The sequence below is a fragment of the Alosa sapidissima genome, chromosome 7 (assembly GCF_018492685.1).
Source record: "Alosa sapidissima isolate fAloSap1 chromosome 7, fAloSap1.pri, whole genome shotgun sequence".
Lineage (NCBI taxonomy): Eukaryota > Metazoa > Chordata > Actinopteri > Clupeiformes > Clupeidae > Alosa > Alosa sapidissima.
The window spans coordinates 26,499,172-26,519,946 of NC_055963.1; the positions used below are offsets into that span (position 1 = coordinate 26,499,172).

The 20,775-nt window shown below is 40.1% G+C and overlaps 1 protein-coding gene and 1 long non-coding RNA gene across 3 annotated transcripts in view; one reads left to right on the forward strand and one right to left on the reverse strand.

The window, feature by feature from the left end:
• Positions 1–20,775, reverse strand: part of LOC121714100 (metabotropic glutamate receptor 4-like) — a 181,413-nt gene that overhangs the window by 7,561 nt on the left and 153,077 nt on the right. For both annotated transcript variants that reach the window (XM_042099279.1, XM_042099278.1), the window contains 3 exons: positions 18,160–18,360; positions 5,469–5,605; positions 2,720–3,658 (listed from right to left, as the gene is read on the reverse strand). In XM_042099279.1, coding sequence (XP_041955213.1) covers positions 2,720–3,658; positions 5,469–5,605; positions 18,160–18,360 — 1,277 coding nt within the window. The remainder of the gene's footprint in view (positions 1–2,719; positions 3,659–5,468; positions 5,606–18,159; positions 18,361–20,775) is intronic.
• On the forward strand, positions 13,508–19,571 carry LOC121714101. Its single transcript, XR_006033025.1, has 3 exons — positions 13,508–13,723; positions 14,509–14,563; positions 19,356–19,571. It is a non-coding gene; the product is annotated as an uncharacterized LOC121714101 (long non-coding RNA).

A 20,775-nucleotide genomic window follows, 5' to 3' on the forward strand; every position in this document is an offset into this window, starting at 1 on the left:
GGTAGCCAGCCACCTCCAGAGGATATTAGGCCTGTAGCTCTATCTATGAAAACATTCATGGACATATAATAATGTCTGCTGAGTCATATAGGCCTTTAAGAGGATGTCATGTGAGACTCTGAGAAGGACTTGATGAAATGTTTTTATTCAATTCTGCAAAAGGACTGCCTTTATTACGGGAAAAAGCTATAGAGGAGGAGAGGCTGAGCCATGGCTTGTTTGTTTGGGGTGTAATGATGGGGTTATGTCTGCATGATGATAACCAGGGGATGTTATCATTTTCTTATGAAGTAAAAATCCAATGGAATGTAATTAAAGTGTATTTTAATGTCCTCTGTGCTTGACTTCAAGACCTCTGCTAATGTGGTGTCCACCTTTGCTCTCTACACAGACAGGCACAGACAGTCCTAAAACAGATTATGAGCTGAATATTATTGGACGTTTCTAAACCAGACTGGCCTGTGAGACAGCAATCAGAGCTAACATGGTTAAGAGATATGTTGTTGTATGTTGCTAATGGAATGCATACCTGGTTAGATTGTCAAATAGCTCAACAAATATGGATTTAGACTTTAGAAGGATTCTGTGTTCATGCTAATGTTTATTTCAACAGTATTTATTTTATTATTTCTGATATAGAAATGATTAATTTGTGCACTGTCTGTTTGAAAGACATATTACCCACACAGATAATCTGCATAACACGTTTGCTTTTTCCTGTGACATGACAAAACTGACAGAAATATTTAAAATGACCCATGGCACATACATCTACAAAACTTGTTTTCACTGGAGATTTTCTCTCTCTTTTTTACTTTTTTTTTCTCTCTCTCTCTCTCTCTCTCTCACACTTTTTTAAGATGAGGTGGAAGCGAGACATGGCCATTCCCCTCCATGTGTTGAAGTTAGATATCAAAATTGCCGAGCGTGTTGTCACGCTCGACAAACCTTCACCCAGCAACTCCACGAGTCAATGGGCCCCAGTTCCCCCTTTCATCGCACACACAAAGCGCCTGGTGCCTCACCACTTTGCCTTTCATGAGGGGGGACAATGGTACAATTAGTACATTATCACTACCTGCCAGTCTGCTGTCACCCACCGCCACCACCACCACCACCCCACCGTCTCGCTGTCTGCTCTACTCTAAACTAAGTCCTCACATTATGTGATGGGTTGCCAGGTTCACATTATGTGATGGGTTGCCAGGTGTCCAACAGACAGGGGAGAGCAGCAGCGAATGGAGTTATTGTCAGGGCCCGCTTCTTCTGGAACCCCAACCACTCCCTCCCTTAGCCAACCACCCACGCACCCACGGACACATACATGCGCGCACACGACTGACAACAGTGGTGTTCAATCAACTTTTAACCCACTCAGAGTCAGGGGTTGAATTGTGAACTGATTTCTTAATGAATAAACTGATTGCTAAATAAATAAGCAAGAGGGCGGGGCTGACTGTGAGGATGCCTGTTGACACAGTGCAGCCAAATAGAAATAACACCAATTAGTATCCATTCACTGTGACGGCCTCAACATATTTCCCTTAATCGGCATCATGCCAATCTGACATGACAAACTTCATAAGCTACTAAAGACAGTTACAACACGCATTGTCATTCAAATATGGAAATGTCAAAATCCTGTCATTTGAAATGTCATTTTATCACAGAGCTGTTATGTCAGCTTAACATCAAAGAGGACAATCAGGCCTCTATGACAGCTCCTATTAGTTTGTATTGGCCTGCAAGAGTGTTAACAAATGTCTATATCAGTTGTCACAAGTGCTTATGCAGGTGTCATGTAATTGTTGTACAATGGCTTAAAAAGAAAGCATTCTCAGATATAATGGGCTATAATATGACATTACCTCTTAAATAAATAATCAAGACTTCTCCTAAGCGTGACACCACCTGCTTATGTGGAGCTGGGCTGGACAGAGAAGACAAGTGGTAATTGCTATCTCTGTCAAACAGCCGTGCCTGTCCTTGCTCTCTGTAACACTACCCACTGTAATTTGGGTGCCATCACACTTGCAGTAATCGCCTTTCTTTTTTCTTTTTTTTTTTTGCTGAGGCTCCAAGTCGCTCGCTTGCTCGTAGCTCATTCATTTCAAAGCATCTTTCGGGGTGAAACAACAACAAAAAAAGCATCCAAAAATATACAGCCAAGCACAATTAAGGAAATGAGCAAAACAAACTTGAGCAGCAAATAAATTACACACAAGAAGTCATCACTGGCTGCGTGTTTTCCCCGTGGGGAAATACCACAGGCACATCTCCTTGAATGATTAATACTGTAGCTGAGCACAAGTGATTGATGTTATACAACAACGGCAATTTAACCCAGCCACTTTCATTTCAATGGACCACGGTACAAACATGAATTGAAATGGAGGGACGGGCAGCCTGTTGTGTTCCAAGGAGAGTTTAATTGGCTTGTTCGTGTGACTCAAACCATTTTGCTGTCGAGAGTTTACTAGTCCAGACTGGACAGATGTGTACATAAATTGGAACATGATTCACGGATCAAAGGGAGAATGGCAGATCTATTATCTCCCATGAGTGTGTCTCAACATATCATACTTCAATTTTGTTGCCTTGTTATATTAGAAAACTGCAACTGAAAGTGTTCCTGAAACGGCATTCTGTGCCCTGTGAGTCTGACAGAAACAAACAAAAACCTTTCTTGATGGATATGGTAATTTGCTGTGCAGCCTACCTTTTCTGCTGACTGTGAGGTCCCAAAGAAGATGGGTATGAATGCCAGCCAGATGATGCACGTGGTGTACATTGTGAAGCCAATGGGCTTGGCCTCATTGAAAGTCTCGGGCACCCCTCGCGTCTTGATGGCGTACACCGTGCACGTGACCATGAGCAGCATGCTGTAGCCGAGCAGGCAGATGAGCGAGAGGTCCGAGATGTCGCACTTGAGCACGCCCCGCGCCAGCTCTGGGTTGGCCGTGCGCTGGTCCTCGTAGTCGATGATGGCCAGTGGCGACGGGTCCATTCCGAACCAGATGCACACGCCCAGCAGCTGCACGGCGATCAGGCTGAAGGCGATGACGAGCTGCGACGCCGGGCTGATGAAGCGCGGCGCGCTCACCGACTTCTTGCCCTGCTCGAAGATGCGGTAGATGCGGTTGGTCTTGGTCAGCAGCGCCGAGTAGCTGATACTCATGCCCAGCCCGAGGAAGATGCGTCGGAGCGAGCAGACGCCCACATCCGGCGTGGAGATCATCAGGAAGGTCGTGGCGTAGCACATGAAGATGCCCGTCAGCAGCACGTAGCTGAGCTCGCGACCCGACGCCTTGACAATGGGCGTGTCGTTGTAGCGCACAAAGGTGACCACCACGAAGAAAGTGGCCGAGATGCCCAGGATGGCGATGAAGACTGGGATGAGTGCCCACGGCGAGCTCCACTCCAGCTTGATGATGGGGATGGGCTGGCACGCCGTGTGGTTCTCATTGGGCCGCAGGTCGAAGCGGCACATCTTGCAGGTGTGTGTGTCGGCCAGGTACTGATAGCCATCGCAGCGCTCGCAGTGCCAGCAGCACGGCATGCCCTTCACCGACTTCTTGCGCTCCCCCGGGCGGCACGGCTGGCTGCAGATAGAGGTGGGGACCTCACGGGAACCTCCAGGCCATCGGATGTCTGTGACCTAGACAAGAGCAAATACATTTACACAAGAGCAAATGCATTCTCACTACATCTCAATACACTGCTATGCTCCAGCACCCTCATTTACTGCCACCCCTGGTAAAGATGAGTGAAAAGAGGTATAAAAACATTTTAGTTCCACAATTAACTCCATGAGGAAAAACCAACCTTGAAAGAAAGCAAATTCTCCTCCTTATCCTAAGTATATTTATCAAAAGCAAATGTGCCACGATAATTGGCACCCCTGTATTTAATTCTTTGTAAAGCTTCCCTTTGCCAATAAAACAGCTCTTAGACTTATACTATATAATATCTAATGAAGTTGAAGAATACAGGGGATTTGAGGACGTATCTCTGGATCATTTAGATTTCTCTAGCCCTCCTTGTGCATGTCCTCTTAAGCTATCCCCACTGAGTTCAGATCAGGGAACTGAGATAACCATAACAGAAACTTGATTTATGTTTTGGATCATTGACCTGCTGGATGTGCTTTGGCAGAAATATCCAGATTTCGATTTAAAATGTTCAGGTATCTCATGTACTTCATGATACCATGAACCCTAATTAGGTTCCCAGGGCCTTTGGATTAACAACAGCCCCAGAGCATCACAGACCCTCCACCATATGTATACTTAGGCCTAGGGTTCTTTTCAGTAGTCTTTTTTCTATGTACACCAAACCAACCTTGAATGTTTGTTGGCAAAAATATACATTTCCATTTTCATCTGACCACAGACCACAATTCCAGGCATTCCTGGCAGAATTTAGCAACTCTAGACATTTACATGTGTAGATACATGACAATAAAGGCTTTTTCCTGACAAGCCTTTTAAATACTCTGTTAGCATGGAGGTCACTTCTGATGTTTTTTTCAGACTTAGTGACCTCAAAATGCTTTTTATTTTTATTTCTTCTCAGAATAAAATTGTCTCCCTTCAGGGCTGGATTTTACTCTCATTGTTTTCATTGTGAAACTTAGATGAAACACCCAAATAGGATTTTTAAATATTCATCTTACTCAAACTCATCTTACTCATCTTCGCCAGGGCCAATACCATTGCCTGGAGGGTTCTGTATAATCTCAAGTCTGTATTTGCAGTACACTATACTAAGATGCCAATCAATCAGCCTGATTGCCAGTTCAGGTGTGGGCGGTGCTGTAGTTATCAAAAGACCATGCCAAGGTAACAGACAAGTAAAAAAAAACATCTGCGAGATAGAGACGTGCGGTATCGTTAAGGTCTAAAACCGGAGTACGCTTCCCCATTATCTTGAAAAGTAACGTGAAAACCAGTACATGTACATGTAACTTCATAGTAGGGCTAAATGTAAGGTTAATAGCCAAACCACTTGTCTTCACTAACATAGCCCATGGAGCTTCGCAATATAGCTTGCCTTGCCCTGCGCTGAGTTTGTGAACAGTTTGTGAATTTACATGCACACAGTTTGTGAATACAGTTTGTGAATTTACATACACACTAGCCTACTCACAAAAGAGTTGCGTTTCACCAAATATACAGTACAGTACATGAACAAGCCCCTAATCAAAGATGAAGGTCAGTACTTTAACCTCAAAGCCATTTCATTTCAATCACCAATCAGTGGGCCTCACAGCACTGTCGAAATACAGAAACTCAAAGCAACACTATAAATTATGTAACCAAACAAAAAGACACATGTGGGATTTCTTATTATTTGTGGATGTTCAGTCAGGATAAATGGAGATCTTTCTTCACTTGTAGGGATTTTCAACAGTCAGGGTCTTTGCTACAAATATGATCGGTATGTGATATTTGCTTGAGAAAACGTACATTTAAATGAAGCTGGTCTATCCAATGCCCGATGACTTTGTATTCTTTAGTGTGATTCCTTATCTGATACTGGAAGATCTCATAACGTCCAGGGGCATCTCCATTCACATTGAAGACAACAGGAATGCCAGCAATACCTGGGGGGCAGAAAAAATATATTAATTTAAAGGAAAATTTCTTATTTGGACAATGATTATATGATCACAATTTAATTACTTGTTCACCCAGTGCTGTCCACTGTGAGGACCTCAGTGAGGGCATACAGTGAATGGGATGTCTGAAGCCAAAGCAATGATGTGTAAGAGCAAACATGAAAGCCATTTCGTATGTGCATACACTGCAAAAACTGCTTATCTAACAAAATCTAACCAAGTGTTATTAGGGGTCCGAGCAGCGTAGCTGCAGGACCCCTATTGTTTCTGTACCGTTCATTTTTGGCCAAAATTCTGTAAAAGTCATACTGCTGCCTAAACCATAACTCCAAAACTCTTCAAATTTTCAGGTATGGTTACCAGTACCCCCCTCTGCCCATAACCCAAAATTTGGGGTACTGCACCCAAAGGTGGCGCTGTTGGAAAAAAAAGTTAATTATGCTAATTTCTCCTTACCAGATTGACCTAGACTCAAAATTCTTTCATAATATTAATCTCTAAACTCAGATGCATCTTTTTGGCCCTGGTCTTATGGTCTAAAAATGTTTATTTTTGACACAATTTCATGGAAAAGCCAAACATTATAAAAAGTTTCACACTCTTCAAAAATAATAAAATCTTCACCAAAATTATCACAGACAATGTTTAGACCAAGCCTCACAAAAGTTATGGATCAGAATTTTGATATTTTGTTCCATTTCAGAGATATAGGCTAATAAAGTTAGACCACTTAGGCCATTTTTCCTAGATCACCTATATTCCTATAAACCGTAAGTCCTAGAAACTAAACATTTTCAAGTATTGTTACCAGTACCCCCCACTACCCATAACCCAAAATTTGGGGTACTGCACCCAAAGGTGGCGCTCTTGTCAAAAATGCTTATTTCTCCTTACCAGATTGACCTAGACTCAAAATTCTTTCATGATATTAATCTCTACATTCAGATGCATCTTTTTCACCCTGGTCTTATGCTCTAAAAATGTTTACTTTTGCCACAATTTCAGAGAAAAGCCAAACATCATAAAAAGTTTCACATACTTCAAAAATTATCAAATCTTCACCAAAATTCTCACAGACAATGTTTAGACAAAGCCTCACAAAAGTTATCAAAATAATTTGGATATGTTTTTCCATTTCAGAGATATAGACCAATAAAGTTCGACCACTCAGCCCATTTCTCCTATATCACCTATATTCCTATATGAGTAATTTTTTTTCCTTGGTGAACAACCATACAACCATCATTATGTGGATACCATTAACAGTGCACATTTTCAGATCTGTACTCTTTTTTATAAAGCCCTTAATTCTATTGTCAAATGTATGCTAGGAATTTTCTTGATGTTGTGTGTTTGCCAACACACCTTTTCACCATGTGAATGTGACTGCCAAATATGTAGGATTGTCAGTGGCTCAGTGGGATAATGCCTAGTGCTGATGTTTGTTAGGTTGAGAGTTCGAATCCCTGGTAGTGCTTTAGGCTCTAGCTCGAATACTATTGGTTATTGAAGATTCACACCATTGAACAGCACCTGAATGAAATCAGGCAATCAACATACACAGTCATTAGTTGCCAAGAATCAGAATGCCGAGACACTCTGACATTTAGGGGAACTTCTTTGTTCACTATTTTTCCTTCATCATTAAGTCTATCATATTTATATTTCATCCATTAGTGTTCTTCTCTACAAATGTCTAATTGCCCCAGAATTTCAAAAAGATTTCAGGTGTACTCTTTTAGGAAAGCCCTTCATTTTATTGTCAAATGTATGCTTGGAGTTTTTCTTGTGTGTTTACCAACACACATTTTCACATGTGAATGTGACTGCCCAATGTGTATGATTGTTAGTGGCTCAGTGGGATAATGCCTTGTACTGGTGTTTCTTAGGTTGAGTGTTCGAATCCCCATTAGAACTTCAGGATCAAGCTGCACATACTATTGGTTACTGAAGATTCACACCATTGAACAGCACCTGAATGACATCAGGCAATCAACATACACAGTCATTAGTTGCCAAGAATCAGAACGCCGAGACACTCTGACATTTAGGGGAACTTCTTTGTTCATTATTTTTCCTTCATCATTAAGTCTATCATATTTATATTTCATCCATTAGTGTTCTTCTCTACAAATGTCTAATTGCCCCAGAATTTCAAAAAGATTTCAGGTGTACTCTTTTAGGAAAGCCCTTCATTTTATTGTCAAATGTATGCTTGGAGTTTTTCTTGTGTGTTTACCAACACACATTTTCACATGTGAATGTGACTGCCCAATGTGTATGATTGTTAGTGGCTCAGTGGGATAATGCCTTGTACTGGTGTTTCTTAGGTTGAGTGTTCGAATCCCCATTAGAACTTCAGGATCAAGCTGCACATGCTATTGGTTACTGAAGATTCACACCATCGAACAGCACCTGAATGACATCAGGCAATCAACATACACAGTCATTAGTTGCCAAGAATCAGAACGCCGAGACACTCTGACATTTAGGGGAACTTCTTTGTTCATTATTTTTCCTTCATCATTAAGTCTATCATATTTATATTTCATCCATTAGTGTTCTTCTCTACAAATGTCTAATTGCCCCAGAATTTCAAAAAGATTTCAGGTGTACTCTTTTAGGAAAGCCCTTCATTTTATTGTCAAATGTATGCTTGGAGTTTTTCTTGTGTGTTTACCAACACACATTTTCACCATTTGAATGTGACTGCCCAATGTGTATGATTGTTAGTGGCTCAGTGGGATAATGCCTTGTACTGGTGTTTCTTAGGTTGAGTGTTCGAATCCCCATTAGAACTTCAGGATCAAGCTGCACATGCTATTGGTTATTGAAGATTCACACCATTGAACAGCACCTGAATGACATCAGCCAATCAACATTCACACTCATCAGTTGTCAAGAATCACAATGCCGAGACACTCTATGACATTCAGGGGAACTTCTTTGTTTACTATTTTTCCTTCATCATAAAGTCTATCATATTTATATTTCATCCATTAGTATTCTTCTCAACAAATGTCTTATTGCCCCAGAATTTCAAAAAGTTTTCAGGTGTACTCTTTTAGGAAAGCCCTTCATTTTATTGTCAAATGTATGCTTAGAGTTTTTCTTGTTGTGTGTTTACCAATACACATTTTCACCATGTGAATGTGACTGGCCAACATGTAGGATTGACAGTGGCTCAGTGAGATAATGCCTTGTACTGGTAATCCTTAGGTTGAGAGTTCAAATCCCACTTGAAGCATTAGTGTTAGAATACTGTTGGGTTGTGGATGTTAGCATACTACAATAGAATGCTGTTGGGTTGTGGAGGTTAACACACTATTACATTACAGCTACTTGTCAATATGGACTTGTAGTGTAACTGTATAATTATAGGCTGTTTTTCTTATTGACTCCGACACAGCTGTAGCCTATAATTATTTGTTATTCTTATAATATTTGTCATTTCTTATACATATTTAGTCGGCTCTTCCACTTGACAGAACAACTCTGTATCGGTTAAGGATGTCACGCATGAAACAATGCTGCAGAAACACGAAAATACGACTTTGAGTTTAGTAGGCTATAATTTTTCAGTTCCTGTTTATCTATTGCACGATGGGTAATAATTTAAAGGAATCGTGTTGCAGTCTTGTAAATAGTGACCCTGCAAGATCCCTAGTCATTGCAAAATCATAGTCTGTGACTTAAAACTCTACTACTTGTCTTTAGATGTGAGAGGGTCTGAGACTGTAGTCTTTCAAAAATCTTTTCCAAATCTTTGCAAATCTTTCCAAAGTCTGTCAGTGTAAGGAGGTGCTGTGGAGAAATTGATGGATTGTTTGGCTCTGTCACCAAACCACACCCAGTTTACCTGCTGGGAAACCCTGTAGCTCCGGAGCAGGGGCTCAGACCAGGATAAATTGTTTGCTCGCCCTCAGTTCACTCTTTTGTTCATCTCAACCCAGCACTCCAGTGTGTCCTGCTTTGTGTGCGTCTTTGAGTTAACGTAAGTCATCACTTTAATGACCCTCACTATGACTTTTGTGATGTTTATCAGTTTGTAGAGTAGCTCTGCCATCATGTGTATAGTTAAGGTCTTTGTTTGTTGGTTTGGTGTGTTGGAGTCCAATGTGAGAGATGATTAGGTGATGTTGGTTGACTTGGGATGTCAAGTATTGTTTAGTTGTACCTTATATAGCCATATGATTTCAGTTTATTGTTCAAATGTCAATTGGTTTGTTTGTGAGTTGGGATCTGTACTGATTTACCCCATTTCACTGATTACTCCATTTTCTGTTTGTTTCCTCTTTGATGCAGCACACATACAAGTAAAGAACAAAAGAACAGATGAATTGAAACTCAAATAAAGTTCACTTGTGTTGCACCGAAACCTGCCATCTCCGTGTCATCACTTCATACCATTGAGCCTTCTGACCGAGGCTCTGCCTGCTCGCCACACACTCACTCTACCTCGACCCACATCGCCCCCTACAGTTCCTTCAGCTGGGTTGTGGAGGTTAGCATACTAGAATAGAATACTGTTAAGAATACTGTTGGGTTGTGGAGGTTAGCACACTATAACGTTACAGCTACTTGACAGGACTTGTCGTGCAAGGCAAGTATAACTGCATAATTATAGGTTGTTCATCTTATTGACTCCAACACAGAACCCACCCCCACCCCCCTTCACCTACCACCACAAATACAATTCCATTCTGTGGGAAACACTGCCTTCCATTAACAGACGCTTCATCTTATCCATGACAAATGCATAGTCCTGTAGAATAGAGTATTGTTAGAATACTATTGAGTTGTGGAGATTAGCGCACTAGAATACTACTGTTGGGTTGTGGAGGTTAGCACACTATAACGTTACAGCACAGGGTAATCCTAATTTTATGCATCAAATTTATTCCAATCCAACTCAAAAGTTCTGAACAACACAAAGTGAAGGTTTTATCCAGATCAAAACCAAGAATAGATTATGTGATCTAATCCAATTTCAGGATCCTTGTTTCCCTTTGAACAAGCCATTTTCAAGATTTGATCCAATCCGATAGCCGAAATCCGGTAACTGAAATCCGATAACCGAAATCCGATCACGTTTCTTTTGAAAATTGGGCCCAAACAATCAAAGCATATGTAAAACTAAAAAGCTATGCTACCTCATGTTCGTTTTGCTCGGACCCCGTAAATCACCGCTTGCGGTTATATTTAATCTTATATCAAGATAAAAAAAAAACTAGTTGGTATTGTTTTCAGTATAAAGAGACTTACCTAGCGCTTTCTTGTGAAATCATTTGACTTAATTAAAAAAAAAAAAAATTGACTTATTTTAAGACATCTCATCTTGAAAACAAGCAAATTTGTCTGCCAGTGCATTGAGCAAATTTGTCTTGATAAGACTCCTTAAAATAAGTTAAAGTCTTCTTAAATTAAGCCAAAATGATCTTTTGAGAGGGCGCTACACTGTAAGTCTTTTCATACTAAAAACAATACCAAATAGATTTTTTAATCTTAATATAAGATCAATAACACTTGGTTAGACACTTGGTAATTTTTTGCAGTGTACAAACCCTTGACATCTTGCGCCCTGTCTCATTCTCCAGTACAAATCTCTGTGGTTCAAAGAGCAACACAATTCTGTGTTCTGATGTAGGTTAAGGTTTTCCATATTCAGCATGATGGTAAATTATTTATGGCCGATAAATTTTGGTTGCTGAAATGCTTTCCCTTTGATAAGGATTTGGACCCTCTTCCTCGCTGCTAATATGCAAAATGTGCACCCTGGGACCTGCTAATTGGTCTTACTAAACTGTTGACAAGAGAAGAGGGCTTGTCTACTACCTTCTGGAAGGTTCACAAGAGCTTGGTGTAGTTGGTGCTTAACTGAAGCATTGGAGTTTTGAAGTTTTTTGGTGGTTTATTTCTGCATTTGTTGCATTTATGTTTTTTTACTATTTGGACAGTGCTTAATCATTCATTTTGATCTGTACCTACCAAAAAAAACCCAAATGATTCATATTAAATCATATGACTGATTTAAATTGATCGGTACAGTAGGTTGGTTGGTTGAAAATAAAGCTTTGAAAATATCTTGGTTTCAGTCATGTTGAAGCTTTTCTCACAGTATTGTGTTAATATGTCATTAGCGACTTGCCATTAAAGCAATTTGGTAGGAGACTTCAAGTTGTGTGAGAGTAGGAATTACAGGCTACATGCATGCCAGTTCAGTCAAGCAACCTTGAACTTGTGCCTTGCATGCTGACATTCACTCTCACTTATCTGACTTGACAGTCTCCTTGCACTGTCCCCTTGCAAGCCTCTCTCTCTCTGTCTTAAACTGATGCATTCAATGTGCCATACCATCCCTGAATGCATCCAAGTATGAGGAAGATGCTAAGGCAGCCGAGCAAACAGCTGGAATACTGCACATCCAGATAGGCGTGACTCAAACTCAGAGATTCACAGAAAGTCTCTAATCCCCACCCCCCCAACACACACACACACACACACACACACACACACACACACACACACACTCCATGTCTCTTTCTCTCTCTGACAGTTCGACAATGGTTTTAGCAAACACACTTAAAAATGTAGTTGTGCGGCAGCTCCTGTGCCTGGCTCTTGACAACCTCCAGCACTTCAAAGGCAGTGCATGCACTGGTTGGATCTCTGATGTGTTTCAGTGGCAGTGTTATGCACACATGTAGTGTGTTAGAGAAGCTGCTGCAAACGTATTTCAATTTGTTTAACTTCAAACTGCATTTTGATGCAGTGGTCGTAATCCCAAATGAGTTATCCCCACTGCACGTGCACACAGTTAATTATGGGTTAGATAAACGTAAACATAATTAATGCCAACATATTTAAGAGAGATAAGAAATAAATTGACCAATCCTGGCTAGATTTCCTCTATTTTAGCTAAATATAATGGAAAACCGCCAGCGCTACATTGAATTTGCACATGTAATCACTAATGAAAACTATGTATATCAAAGGAAAGTCTAAACCTTTCACCCAATCACTTTCTCTGAGATTCCTAATACAGTTTGTCATGTTATGTTATCTGCATTGAGATATGCGGGCACCCCGCAGCCATCAAAGTATACTCTACATGAATAAGAAATGGGCACACTAATGCAACATAAACCACTTTCAAATCGTTTTGATTAAGTCCTGCACAGGGAAATTGAAAAGATATGGGGTTTTGAATTAAAAGTGGATTGCTTTAAGACAAAACTCCAACCATGAAGAATAATTAATTGAAGACCTCTGACAAACTTCTGACTTCGGAAGGCATGCTGAGCTACTGTAAGGAGTGTTTGTATGGACATCGCCATGTCTGGCACACTAGACGGCTGAAAATGAACAGAGCTTTGAGACCTGTGTTCACACAACCTGGATGAAAGAGAGAGAAATTTCATCCACGGCCACCTGGGACCAACTCATATTCCGTATAAGCATAGAATGCCATGGTTCTCATCCAAGTCCACAGCCAAAAGTGGCTCTATTCAATATCCCTTAAGCTTCTCCATCACACAGTGATGTGTGTGGTGGAGAGGCTTTCCTCTAGAATACAATACAAACTGCAGCTTCCCAAAAGCAGATGAATCTATAGAAACGCTCTGTTTCTTCCTTCCTATACAATACAAACTGCAGCTTTAAAAAGCAGAAGAATCTATAGAAACGCTCTGTTTCTGCCTTCCTACACAGCCTTACACTGGGCTTCATTTGTAAAGTGGCGACAGCTGGCAGTGATGGCAGGTGCAATCTGCAAATTTGCAAATGGGACACTCTGGGGCAGAGTGGGACTGCAGAAAACAGAGGTGGTATGAACAAACTGTTTTGAGATTGATGTAGGCCAATGGAGGTAGCTGTGTGTTCCCCTTAAAGCCAGACACACACAGAACCATTTTGTACATCATTTGGAGTTATTTTCCATGTCAGTCAAAGCTGTATTACATGTCCAAGTTTTGAGAAAGTCCAAAACTAAATTTGAATGAAAAGACAACATTGTCACAGGGCTTGTTTGACTTGAATTTGTTTGATTAGGCTACATAATGACCTAAAGGTGAGCAGTAATTCACTGGTTTACTGTTGTGAAAGGTAATCAATTTTCTATAATTGGCTTACAACATGTTGGCATCCTGCCATTACATGCACAGTTGAAGCTGACCAAGGATAATGTTTATCGTATTTCATTACCTAATGTTTGTGCACTACAAATCGCTGTAATTAAGCATGTCTTCCACTTGTATCACACATTGGGGTGATCACTGAGGAGTGGTTTATATTTAAACCATTGGTGGTGCTATGCTATGTACTTAGCAAAGGCACTTAGCCATTGAGCTACAGTACATAGCTAGTCCAAGCTTGTGTATCTGTTAAGAGCGGGTGGATTGGGCTGGACTTTATTTTCAGCAATGTGCTTTCAAGACATCCCTGTTGTCTGTAATCAAGTTACAAGGTGCCCTTGTGTAAAAAGGCAGCGTAAGTTAAATAACTTATTATCAGTCCAGCTGTCTTCGCTGTCTTGTCCAATTTTCTCTGTGGGGTTGTGGAATAGTCAGCCTGCGGTTGATAAAACGGACTTCATTGCTGCTCTGGTCTCACAGTTATCACTTCAGTTACTTGCTCTTAATGAAACGTTTATTAGACTACAGAACACTGCCACACCTGCAGTAGGCTACCAGCATCAACTAGCCTAATTACAGTATGTCCTTTTCCTATACCAGTTGTTCATCTGGTAGAGGAGGTGGGACAGGCTTTCTTGTCACTAACGACTAGAAGTTTACACAGTTGCTACCTGCACAGTTATAACTTGTTTGAATGCCATGCTATCATGATAACTGAGCATTTTAAGCTATACTTGGTTATTTATCTTCCTCTAGGACAGCTTGGCTGATTTGTGCATGCAGTCCTCCTATAGGCCTACTCACAAAGCTGGTAAGGACCTTGATGTAATTCTGCTATGTAACTGCACTACAGGAAATCTTATGGCTATTATTACATGTATCCATTACAAGATAGTCATAAAAGAGCTAATGCAAAAAGATGTATCACTACCTACATAATCTTTAATTAAAAAGATCAAATACAGTCCTTATTTATTTTTTTTTACTATTTTTCTCTAAGCCACACAATCCTCTCTCTCTCTCTCTCTCTCTCTCTCCCCCATGTTTCAGCATTTTCATAACAGCATTTCTATGTGTTAATAACTGATGACACAGCTATGATATAAACATACATAAATCATTGCTGTTCCACCCCAACTGCTTCCTGACAGCAGAAGGGACTGCAGGAATGAATATTTAGAGACCAACACAATCATATTGCCTGTTTTCAACTGCAAATGAAATGTAGATGGTTGCTAAAGGGGCTATAGCAGGGATAGCAGTATGGGGTCAGACAATTTTGAGTTCTTTCTTAGGCTATCTCCTCTGGACGCTAGTAATCGCTGTATCTTCCTATAGCATTCTGCTAAAATGGCCGTTGCTACACAAACGTGACATAGTCGTCCGAACTCTATACCTTTTACAATACAAGTACACAAGTACAATAAGCATGGGTCAAAACAATCCATAAGGAATCCATCTATGTACAGGATCAGGTGTAATTAAAAGGAGGAAGCAAGAGAAAAAAATAAAAATAATAAACAAAACAGAAAAAAAAAACATATAACTAGGGCTTAGTCATTAAATCATATTCTGTAACACTGTTCAAAAGTTGTACTGCTTTCTTAGACTTCATAGCTTTAAGGGCTTTTGTATAATAAAGGAAATCATTGTAAAACCCACTAAAAGTGGGCTTAACCTTTGAGTATTTACATTTATGTATAAAAAATTTACAGAGAATAACAATCACATTGACTAAGAGATCATCGTTATCATTCACAGTAAAGAGTCCATATATAATGTCCTTCAAGTCAAAGTTATCTAACATAAAACATTTAGGACTGAGCCAGTTATGAAGGTCAAGCCACAACGTTTTAACATAAACACATTCGACAAACAGATGCTCAGCGGTTTCCAGCCCATTACAAAATACACAATTATCAGTTTCAATCCCAAAGCGCCTTTGGATTAAATCGTTGGAGGGGTATATTCCATTCAAAGTTTTGAAATGTAGCTCTTTGGCCTTAGGCATTATGGGATATCTCATGTATTTAGTTCGCAAAAGCTGTATACGATTCTTTGGAAAAACTTTTAAAATAGAATTTCTATATGTTAATAAGGGGTAAGACCGGTTGATAAATAGGTTTCTAAGACATTTGTTGGAGCATCTAAAACTCTTAAAGTCACAACCTTCACGAGGTTACATTCAGGGCTGTAGTGGAGGCTAAACACAAGTAGGCCTAAACATACTTTATCCTCCTCTGAAATTTCAGAAATAGAGTTTATCCACCTCCTATTAGAGTTTATCCACCTCTCAAAAGAGTTCACCAAATGCAACTTTTAACATTCAAAAATGACACTGTATTATCCACATTCACAATATGTACACTCATCAACACTCTAGGATCCATTTAAGGGCGCATTCACACTAGACCGTTTGGTCTGGACATGGATTGTTTGGACCAATCGTTCGGTGATTTTTGCTAATGTGAACGCAGTCTACCAAACCCCGAATGCGGACTCAGGTCCGGACCAGGGCCCCCTAGAAAACAGCGGTCTGGGGTAGGCCTATGGTTTGTTAGAACTCCGGTGCAGTTTGAATGCTATCTGTTCAAAAAAATAAAAAATAAACTGCCGTTTTTGCGACATTGCGATATTGGTAATTACAAGCTAGTGTGTATGACAAACAGACCCTGGTCCGCAAACATAAATGTAATGTAACAGAGACCAGCTGAGTCAGGGCTAGGGAGGAGTAGGCCTAATCACACTCGGTTACGGTTATCAGCGGACCCAGTGTGAAGGCAACCTAATAGGCCCTACCTCTCGTAGCCTATTGCTATAAACATTGGACAATAACTTCCACCATCATCAAACATATTCTGAATGCCTTTTTTAAAAATCAGATACCGCATGATGTAGTCCACCTTGCCGTTTACCCACCTCTTATTTTACCACTACACCCCTGGTTACATTGGATACTGGCTGGTTCAAACAGAATATTTATGGCCCATTGCTGATCTACTCAAGAAATGCTTTCACAGCAACATTGTGGCACTGAAACGTCCTGATTAGATTCTGCCTGTAGACAGCCAGGTAAGTCCAAACAGCTGGACATGTCTACTATAGTTTCAAAGAAAGAAGTGGGAGTAAGTAATGGAGCATTGCATTTCAATCTGGCATGGAGTTTATGGGTGTCTCTGATGTGAATCAACAACATGTGGGTAAAGTACACATAGAGTATCTTTAACAGGGAATATGTGTCTCCTTTAGCTCCTTTATCCACTATAATACTTAATATACATCAAATAAAATATACATCAATTACTTAAAGGGGTGGCTCAAAAAGACTGTTTTTAGTGGCAGGCTAACATACAAAAAGTGGGTGTGGCAGTAAAAATTATCTTTGAAAAGTTGTGACTGACTTTTTAAAACTTAAATGACTCATTTCACAGCAGTAATGTATTATTTCTCTGTCTCTATTTATAGAAATGTATGTGTAAATTAAAAACATCCACAGGGAAATCTAAAATGTGAAATTACACCAGGAGCAAGTTTCTTCAGCACAAAACAATCTAAAATATATTCTAGCACAGTAAGCACACCCTCCATGCCACTGTATACAAAATATAGTTTAACTTCTTCTGCTGAAACAAAAGCCTGGGTGCCAGTTCAAAAGCTCCTTTGACAATGTGAACTCCCCCTATTCAATATGAGTTCTGCAGAATTAAGACCAGGGTGCTGGATGTATGTGTTTGTTTACAAGCCTTTATTATAATACTCTTTAAGGGGATTTATGAATGCTGCCCTACGTAAAAAAAACAAACAAACAAACTCTGAGATGTCCAATATACCAAAGCCTGTGTGGTTCCTCCATGATGGTGCAGTCTGAAAATAATTACCCTCATAAGAGCCAGGCACCCAGGCAACCGTGGGCTAACGAGTCAAGAGAGGGATGTGAGGTCTGTTTCCATTGATAAAGACGCTTTGGCAGTTTCCAAAAAGCAAACTCACTGTGTAAGTCTTCAATGCGATTGCATTCTGTGCATACATTTACACAGCTGTGTGTGTGTGTGTGTGTGTGTGTGTGTGTGTGTGTGTGTGTGTGTGTGTGTGTGTGTTTTTGTGTGTGTGTGTACATATGCACGTTTAGTCATGAATATGACTCGTGCATTCTTTATCACATAACTTACATAACTGCACATACACTTGTACAGAAAATGCCTAAAGCTTTCTTGCCAAGTTTTAAGTGGGGGTATATGATTGGATTGATGACCTACAGCTTCTTCCTCAAAATACAGATAGCAGATACCACAAGTATACTATTGAACTAATGCTTAAATACATTTCATTTAGTTAGGACATCACAGTATTACAAAACCCCACTGCACATAAAAAGGAAAGAAGACGCTCTGGACCAAAGCTTCCTACCTGTGAAGTTGACTTTGCGGATGTATTTAAGAAGCATGGAGCCGTTAATGGATTCCATCGCTGGGCAGAGGCCAACCCTCCCTGGGCAAAGCTCCTTGTGCATGTTGTGCAAGGCGTGGGCCATAGCATAGACAGCGTCTATAACAAACTGCACTTTGCCCTCTTGTTCGTAATTAGAGTCTTTCCCAATCCGTTCATGATCTGAAACAGACAGAGAGAGAGAGAGAGAGTGAGAGAGAGAGAGAGAGAAAGAGAGATGCACACAGTCAATTAGAATTTCAATTTGCAGTGCCACTGTCGTTCACTTAACAACCCTCGATCCATTTTCCATGTAAGGTAGACCGAAGTTCCAAAGTAACAAGATCAATTTCTCAGGCATGTTTACTGCTAAATATCAATCTAAACAATTGCAAATGGATGACACCATCTGATATTTGAACAATTTGAACATGTCATTCGTAACTCATGGGGATGCAAAGTGATTGATAGGCAAATCAAACAAATTATATGATTTCAAAATGCCTGTGATTACTCCATTCTTAACCCATACATCCTTTCTGAACTGAATTAATTTCAATCCATCTGTCTCGTGCCAATTATTGGTCACTGCTAATTAGTGCTCTTCAGACATGGTAGAGATTATTATTGGAATTCATAAACGGCCTCTTCATTGTTCTTGCTGCAAAGCGGCTCGATCTGTCATTGGTAGCTGTGGAGGGTAATTCAGCAGGATTTCATATTGTCAGCCACCAAACCTTGATGGAGCGTATCAGCGCATGCATAAATACAGCAATTACATTTTAGCTGGTGGACAGACTGATGGGCACAAATTAATTGAAGGAAACAGCTTTCAGGTCTGAGATCTTGACCACGTCAAATTAAATATGTGTTAATCAAGGACAGCAGATGTGTTAAAGTGGTGTTTGAAGGAGAGGGAAATGAAAAGATACAGCATTGTTTGTTCTGTGATGTTATGGCAGGCATATACTGATGAAAAGTGGGCCGTGCTTGATGGCATGGCAATAGCCTTCATTAAGTTAGGCAGCGCACTGGTGTGGCAATAAGCTGTAAAGACATCAACTGACCGGCAGAGTGGATGTCAATGATGTGAAAGCTGTTACTGATAAGGAGTACACATACTGTAGACTTCATTTACAAACTTCAGACTACATACAAATAATGTTGGCTATCTCCAGTTGCATGGGACCCTTCTGTCACCTCTCAGCCACCTTCATAAGAAGCGGACCAACATGAATCTTCAGCACATCTGAATGATCTGACTTGTGATGTGGCTCCAAAAGCAGGAAGGACTTTGGATCTTCTTACATCTCAGAGGCAAAGACTCTTGATATTGTGTTGAATACTAAGATTAGTATGCTAAGTAGGTTTCAATGGCCACTGGCAACAGACTGATGGGAAAGCGACACAGATTAGAGTCGATTCACAGCATGAATAATAAATGGCTTTCAATACTGCTGTGTCGGAACATTGTCTGAAAACCACAGTCCAATGTATTTGCATCCTACACAAGAGTTAAATCATATTGTAGCAGGGGGATTTTTTTAAAAAAATGTGCTGAGACATTAGACACTCTGCACACAAACAGATAATGGAAAGTATATTACATATTGCATAGAAATGACTATGTCGCCTTGTTATCCCATTATCATACACACACTCGAACAGACATTTATTAGATTATGTTAAATGAATTAGTAATGAGTCCCTTTGGATAAAAGCACCCACCAAATGAAACATAACAAACAGCACATTAAACACTGTCTCACTCACAAACATCAAATACACTAAAGATGCTCAGACATTATGGCCGAGTTGAGTTTTAAAACTTGTGGAAATGGAAGACTTCTATGACCTGGGGATGAAGTGCGATTAGATCAGTGAAGTGAAATGGACTTAGCTGGCTAAGAGTGCTCTGAGTGCATTAAAAAAGTAAATGGCAAAACCTAAAACCCCTCGCTCCTGTCAGGCACACAGGTCCTCTGAATAACATGACAATGATGATTTGCTTTAATTGCCATTCAGCTTTTAATATTCTTAAGATTGTCATAAAATACTGCTCAGGGAGGCAGGCATCAGGAGGCAGAGCTGTGTATAATGACTTGAGCAGGAAGGTCCTCACCCTCATGATGAGACTCTTTGGGAGTGTATTCATGGAAATGATAAGCCCTGAGATAGACCCTTGATGGACCCCACAAGTAATTGAGGTACAGGACCAACAAAGGTGGAATAAAGTGGTCAGTTGGTCACTGCATCCTGTATGCCAGTCCCACTGATAATATAATACTGTATGTTATGTTAGTCAGTATGTCTGTAATATTAGTCACTGGAAATATTTGCGAACACTATATTATATGTATACACTATATTGCAATATTAATGGTCATTAATGCTGAAAGTGTGATACTTGGGGTGGATAGTGTGCAGGTGAACAGGTGAACAAATAAAGGTGAAATAATACTGTTGAAATAATAGTGTTGTCATCAATGCCTTTATGTTCATCTATGAAGCATTGTCTTGTTTACTCAACACAGTTAAATATGAAATGTGTTGTCCTTGAAAGTCTATCAAAGTTTCTATCAACTTCAATCAATTTAA